General features: G+C 43.8%; 1 protein-coding gene across 1 annotated transcript; it reads right to left on the bottom strand.

Annotated features, from left to right (window-relative positions):
* Positions 1-1,000: 1,000 nt before the first annotated feature.
* On the bottom strand, positions 1,001-6,949 carry LOC149290477 (uncharacterized). Its single transcript, XM_089489196.1, has 4 exons — positions 6,847-6,949; positions 6,379-6,553; positions 3,138-3,258; positions 1,001-1,745 (listed from the first exon to the last, which is right to left on the bottom strand). The coding sequence occupies exons 2-4, from the start codon at positions 6,451-6,453 to the stop codon at positions 1,012-1,014; spliced, it is 930 nt and encodes a 309-aa protein (XP_089345322.1). The 5' UTR covers positions 6,454-6,553; positions 6,847-6,949; the 3' UTR covers positions 1,001-1,011.
* Between the last annotated feature and the right edge of the window lie 689 nt (positions 6,950-7,638).

Raw genomic sequence — 7,638 nt, 5'->3', positions numbered from 1 at the left:
CTCAGAACAGACTGTGAGGGCAGCAATGGCTTCAGGTCTGAGTCTGAGACTGCGCATGCACACATACATCCAAAGGCCCCTTCTGATCATGTGCAGGGACCACCAGGGCCTTACTGCTGCTGCTGTTTATTCCACTGGTGGCCTTTGAGGGAAGGAGGAGTGTACGAGGGTTCAGCAGCCTCCCCTTCCTTCCTTCTTCCTTCCTTCCTTCCTTCTTTTGAGGAAATTTTTTAAGAGGCCGCAATGGAGCCCAGGAAAGGCAGGAAAGGAAGGCTCTGCTTTGGAAATAGTAGCTCTGTGTATACTGTAGATAGATAGATAGATAGATAGATAGATAGATAGATAGATAGATAGATGTATGTTTGTCTCTGCTGTTCTTACAGCTGGGAATGGAGCTGAGGATTGAGGAGAGAAGAAAGTGTCAGTTTTGTGCATATTCACAAATTCTGTGCATCAAAGAATCCAGTGTGTTGAAACAGCAAAGACCTTTATTGAAAACACATATCAGAAATATGTTTAAGCCAGAACTGCCCAGAATATATTGAAACCCCAAAACCTAAAACTCCACCTTCTACCAAACCCAGCCCCCACCTACAATTCCCACCATCTATCCCTCACTATTAACCAGCCCCACTTTGCCATCCTTCTCACATGCACAATCTCTCCCTGCCCCAGACATTTGAAGAAGCAAGCTCCCTTTCTGTTACTACTACCAGCCAACATTCCATATTCAGAATGCTATCATTGCTATACTTGCCAGTTGCAACAAATCCCAGCCCCCCATCTAACTAACCTATACCATGACTCATAATCCCCAGCCAAATTTATAACCCAAAACAATTATCTATACTAGCAGCAATTAAAACCTAAACTTAACAAAACATAACATTAAAACATAAACAGACATATGGACAGAAAAAAATGTACAAATAAAATCATGAGGGCCTTTTCTCATCACTGCCAGATTGAAACAGTATTTTTGTATTCCTTCTTCACAAAAATAATGTTCGTTCACTGCTTGGATGTGTGTGGCTCCTCTCCTGTGTAGCCTCTCTGGTGACTGCATAGGCCTGACCTCCAAGAAAAGCATTTTCCACAATGCTGACATTTGTATGGCTTCTCTCCTGTGTGGATTCTCTGATGTTTCAATAGGTTTGACTTCAAAGAAAAACAGTTCCCACAATGCTGGCATTTGTATGGTTTCTCTCCTGTGTGGATTCTCTGGTGTGTCATTAGGCTTGACTGCTGAGAAAAACATTTCCCACAATGCTGGCATTTGTATGGCTTCTCTCCCGTATGGACTCTCTGATGTGTCACTAGGTGTGACTTTGACAAACAACATTTCCCACAATGCTGGCATTTGTATGGTTTCTCTCCTGTGTGGATTATCTGGTGTGTCATTAGGCTTGACTGCCGAGAAAAACATTTCCCACAATGCTGGCATTTGTATGGCTTCTCTCCTGTGTGGATTCTCTGGTGTGTCACTAGGTGTGTCTGCTGAGAAAAACATTTCCCACAATGATGGCATTTGTATGGCTTCTCTCCTGTGTGGGCTCTCTGGTGTGTCACTAGGTTTGACTTCTGAGAAAAACCTTTCCCACAATGCTGGCATTTGTATGGCTTTTCCCCTGTGTGGACTCTCTGGTGTGTCAGTAGGTTTGAGTACTGAGAAAAACATTTCCCACAATGCTGGCAGTTGTATGGCTTCTCTGATGTGTGGACTCTCCCATGACTGACAAGTTCTTCTGTAAAGAAGGACAATGATAGATAATACTGAATATCAGAGTTAAGAGAGGAAAGTGTTAGCTCAAGATTTAGCCCTATGTTTACTCCTCCCTGTTTGATATTAAATTAAGTTGGAGTCAGATTCCAATAAGTCATTGGCAAAGTCAGAGTAAGGGGGCTGGGACCTGGACTCAAATTTTGGTGAGGGTCAAGTGCCAGGGAGCAGCCTTAAAACATCTATAAGACAGGCATGGACTACTGATGAGGTTTGGAGGAGATCTCAGGGGCAACCGTATTGCCTGGGGGGGATGAAATAATATTTTGCCCCCAACATCCAACAGCATCTGTTTAGGGCAGAGGAGGCCATTTTGCCACTGTTGGGCCCTCTCTGAGCCATTGCAGGCCCAAGTGAGGGCTTTCCCCCAAGAAAACTCTCCATAGCCTTAAAAGGATAGAGGAAGGGCCAAAAATGGTAGGAAACTTGCTCAGGGATGTGCTGAGTAGCATTTGGGTGTGAAAAGCATTAATCTCCATGGCTTCTTTCCACAAAATCCTAGAATTGGCAGTTTAGGATCCTTAGACACTAGAGAGCAATAGTGCCTCACTGAAGTACAGATTCAAATATTCTACAGGATGTTGCTATCACAATTAAACTAGGCTTGAAAGGGATCTAGGACTCCTAGTAGACCGCAAGTTGAACATGGGCCAACAGTGTGATGCGGCAGCTAAAAAGGCCAATGTGATTCTAGGCTGCATCTATGCAAGAATAGTTTCTAGATCAAGGGAAGTAATAGTGCCACTCTATTCTGTTTTGGTCAGGCCTCACTTGGAATAATCCTGTGTCCAGTTCTGGGCCCCACAATTCAAAAAGGATGTTGACAAATTGGAGCATGTCCGAAGGAGGGCAACCAAAGTGGTGAAGGGTATGGAAGCCATCAAGCTCTATGAGGAGCAGCTTAGAGAGGTGGTTATGTTTAGCCTGGAGAAAAGAAGATAAAGAGTGGATATGATATCCATGTTTAAATAGTTGAAAGGGTGTCATCTTGTGCAAGGAGCAGGCTTGCTTTTTTTCAGCTACAGAGAAAAGGAAACAGCACGATGGATGCAAGTCACAGCGAAAGAGGGTCCACCTAAACATTAGGAGGAACTTCGTGACAGTAAGAGCTCTTTGACAGTGGAATATACTCCCTTAGAGTTTGGCGGAGGTCTTTAAAGAGAGGCTGGGTGGCCATCTCTTGGTGGTGATTTGAATGTGTATTCCTGCATGGCAGAAGGGAGTTGAACTGGATGTCCCTTGTGGTCTATTCCAACTCTACGATTCTATAATTCTAGTTGAACCATAGCGACATGATAATACAGTATGAAAGGGCCCTCAGTCTTTATAGAAAGAGCAATGGATTCTGGTTCCTTACCTACAGAAGCCACATTCTCATAATTGTCCATCATTACATAATTGTACATAAGTCTCTGTTTCTTCGTCAACAGATTCCATTCATCCTCAGTGAAATAGACCGCCACATCCGCAAAGGTCACCTAAAATAGGAAATAGCCCTCATCCAGAGAGTGACTAAGAAAAGGGGAGGGAAGCACATGGTGCATCCAAATATTATTTCATCACCTCAGAATTCAGTCCAGGAAATAAACTTTAAATTCTGTTAGCAAGCAAAAAGCTACTGTCTTTTCCTCCCTTTTTTATTGTGGTAATATATCTCTCTTTTTACAAAGCTTGCATTTTTACAACAAGATAAATAAAAACATATATCAACAAGCTACAAATCTGTTATATATTAGGCTTATACCTGATAACTCTCCACAAGAAACTGTAAAAAGGTTTTGTTTCTTTTACCTCTCCTTGAGGTATTGAGCAGCCGTTAAATAAAGTCTGACAGCTTCCCAATCCTTTTCCCATTTAACCATATCCTTCTTGTTTATTAATGCTGTTAATCTGTCTAGATCTTTCAATTCCTGGATTTCGTTTTGGCAAGTCTCTGTTTGTGGGATTATTATAGGTAATTTCCAGTTCTTTGTTATTATCCTTCTGGCAGCCGATATTAAGTATAATAATATTTCCCAATATTTCCTTTCTTCCTCTGGGTCTAGTAATAAGGTCTTGTTTAACAGATATATTTCTGGTCCAAACTCAAAATCAATTTTTAATATTAACTTTATTTCCAAATGAATCTTCACCCAAAATGACTTTATATATGTGCTTTGCCACCACATATGCAAATATGTACCCATTTCTTTTTGGCATATCCAACACCAGTTATCCTTTAATTTATAATTGAGTTTGATATCATCTATTTACAACTTTAAAATAATTTTCTTTTATTTTTTTGTGCTACAGTAATTTTTTTTGTTTTTAATCTAGCTTTTCCCCATTTTTCCACGTCTAAATTGTATCCCAACTCTTGTGCCCATTTTGTCATCGAACCTTTAATTTCCACTTCTTCAAGGGATCTTTTCAGTAAGATGTTATATATTTTACATAATATATCTTTTTCATCTTCTTTCATTAATATTCATTATATTTTTTCTCAAAACCAAATAAACTCTTATCCTGTGTAAATCTGGCTTGGTAGACCTATTGTGACAAGGTCTATCATGCACATGATGAATTGGGCACAAGGCCATGAAGGTTCATGTTGAAAATCTCTTCCATTTAGTTGGTTTCAAGGTGCTACAAGATTCCTTTGCATACTGTTGGGCATGCTTTGATTGTGAATTCCTGCATGGCAGGGGTTGGACTTGATGGCCCTTGTGGTCTCTTCCAACTCTACAATTCTATGATTCTATGATTCCTTTTTCAAGTTGAATATAATTCAACCAGTTCATATGGCCTATTTTAGATATGATTTCTTCCTTTAACCTTAATATAACATTTCCTTCATTATTATGAGTTAATATGTCTCTGATCTTTTCCCCATTGGCCTAAAAAAGCCTCCTATGGGGAAACCCAAAGTGGAAGTCCAATGTAAAACATTTTTTCACAGTTACCCAGTTATTAATGAAAGGTTTCCTCAATAGATGTTCTTTAAAGACTTTGTCCCGTTTGTGCCCATCATACCCAACATACATATGCAAAAAAGCTACTGCCTTTGAGATCCAGTTTGTCTTGAATCTTTTAAATATAATATAAAATATAACAAAAAATATAATTTAGACCATGGCTGGGATACTGAGGATGGATTTGGATACTGGCATTTCCAACACATATATAGTACATTTAGCTACAAAAGAATTATGGTGCAATTAGCCATTTCTTGCCAAATTTCAGAGGAAATGTCATTTGCCTAAGAGGGACGCCGCCACGGACAAAAGAGAACAGCACATATTTGGAGGAAAGGCCACAACTTTATTAGCATAACAAAAGGTATATCCCCAATCCATAAGGTAGGGTTGGCTCCAATGCATGAGGTCTGGATCTGTCATTCATCAGCCCAGTGCTGAGTGGATGAACCCCAGTGCTTGGTCATGGCCAAGCTTCGGGATGGCAAGGGATTTCTTTTACGCTCCTGTACCAATGGTCGCCCAAGCGATTGATCACATATCCGCAGATGTGCATCGACACATAACTATCCCTTGCCACCGGGGACGCTGTGTTGATGATGCCCCCGCAATGGCAACACCGCCTCTCTTGCAGCACCTCCCTGTCTGGATGGACTCCCGATCCAGTGCTACGCAGCCCTGGAAACCACGCCCACCAGATCCAAGACCTATGCAACCGCCCCACAAAGTTGTGACAATAGCACAACCCACATAGGGAGGGTGGGTGGGTGAGCTCCTTGGCAATGGCGCCCGCCTTGCCGCCTCGTGGGCCTTTTGTAGGCCCACGAACCAATGGGAGGCCTGGAAAGGGCTGCAACGCCCACCTCCCGACCCTTCCCCAAATCAACGGGCGGCGCCATCCGATGACGCCGCCCAATCGGCGGGCCCTTCCTCCTGCGATGTCTGCTGGGACCTGTAGTCCCAACAGCGCGGGTGGAAGTCCCACCTATGGTCCCCCCCGGAGCCAATCACGGCTCGAGCGGCCCCTGCGCCAAGGCTGCTGGGAGCCGCTCGCTGGGAAGGACCCTTTCCCGCTGCGGGGACGTCCCTCAGCGGCAACCGGGCCGGCCCGCCGAGGTGGGTGGCTTCCTTTTTAAAAAACAGTTCTGGGGAGCACTCTGGACTTGAGGGCCACTGGGCCCATCCCCAATTTAGATCCAGAGATGGTCTCCCCTATCCCCAACATTTCACAGACAGGAAAAGCAAGGCACATGTGCACAAGCAACACCCGAAGGCGGTGAAGATGGCCAAAGTTGTTTATGAGGAAGATCACACAAGCTAGGAAGGGCACAGCAATTTGCTTTTGCCTCAGCCTCCTGGCAAGGGAAGACCCTGGCAACTTATCTCCTCTCCCCCCTTTTGAGTTGATGGGGTGCAAACACCTTGGAAGTCATTTTGCAGCAACTCAAGAGAGCTGAGGAGAAGGGGGAAAGTGGGAGGAGGATAGAGAAACTGGGACATTTTTTAAAGCCCCTGAAAAAGTGGGATGACAGAGGATTAACCAGCACTTTCTTTGCCAAATTGGAACAATATGTTCTCCACTCACTTTCATGAACTGGCCCAACAATGACACAAATGAAACTAATAGTCAGGATGGCAACTCACCAAAGAGTTGTTGTACTTCAACAGCCTCTTTCTCTTGGAGCCCAACTTCCTCTGCTTGGCCTCTGTGTTGGCCATTAGTTGGGCAGGGGAGGGGTGATCTTGGTGGCACTGCACTTGGGTCTCTTCCAGCAAAATATGTCCCAAAGCTGTGTACAAGGAGACCGAGATGAAGTTCCTGAGAAAAGAGACTAGGGTTAGGCTTGGTTTGTCAAGAAATCCTGCATCACTCAAAGACACAGAGAACAGCATGCTGCTAGTGAGATACTCAGGTGACATATGCCTCCTTTGGGCCAATGCAGAGGTGGGTATCTCTTTCCTCCCTCTTCACCAAACAAAGCCCCATGGACCTAGCATAGCTTCACTGCAACTCTCCTACACAACACATACTCCATGTTAAAACACTTTTGACGTTGCTATGTTGCGCAGCACGTGAGGCAACACGTTAACATATGACGCCAGATACTCCACCTTGACTGTAGTCAGTAGATTGTGAGCTGAAGAAACACCTGTCGCTTTCTCAATGAGCAAAGAGACACTGTAATCTTCTCTCAGATGAGTCTTTTATGCATATAAGAAGTTCCACTGTGTACAACACTATATACATCGACACCCTCCACCATCCACACCAGTAACAACCCACTCTGAGGCACACACTGTCTGACTCTTCCTCAGTGACAGTTGAGAATGACAGTTGACAGTTGCATCAACATTCCAATGATGTACTGTTTAAATGCTGAGACATCTAACTGCCACTAGAGCTGTCAATGACTTCCACAACAGCTCCCCCTAGTGGCCACATGCATGTCATTTCCTGAGACCTGTTCTCCATGGTCCTGACACTCCATGCCTTGTGAGAGTGGAGGGGGGTCAGGGGATGGGGAATTGGAGAGGACCCTGGCTATGTCCCTGTAGCTAGATGTGAAATGAGCGCATCATCTGCTGAAACCTCCTGACCTCCCCAGTGGCCTTCAGAGGAGAATGCCTTCCTTTGGCTTCTGGCTAGAGAAACACAGCTGGATGCTTCTCCAATGCCTCGCACCCAACACTCTCATCAGGCATGGAATGAACATGGAGCATGGCTTCCACAATTCCCATGTTTCATTTTGTATTCTTTCTAATTTCACATCTATTTTAAACCTCTCCCTCATTTGACGATAAAGATACCAGTGACAATCTAGGCCAGATTCTTTAGGTTCTTCTTGTGTTTTGATCTCTAGTTTTCCTTGCAATTCTTTCAGTACATCCTTGTATCTTAACCAG

The sequence above is a fragment of the Sceloporus occidentalis genome, unplaced genomic scaffold (assembly GCF_023333645.1).
Source record: "Sceloporus occidentalis isolate IW3139 unplaced genomic scaffold, rSceOcc1.0.p SCAF_39, whole genome shotgun sequence".
NCBI lineage: Eukaryota > Metazoa > Chordata > Lepidosauria > Squamata > Phrynosomatidae > Sceloporus > Sceloporus occidentalis.
Note: the sequence above shows the minus strand (reverse complement) of the source record. Positions and strands in the feature narration are given on the sequence as shown.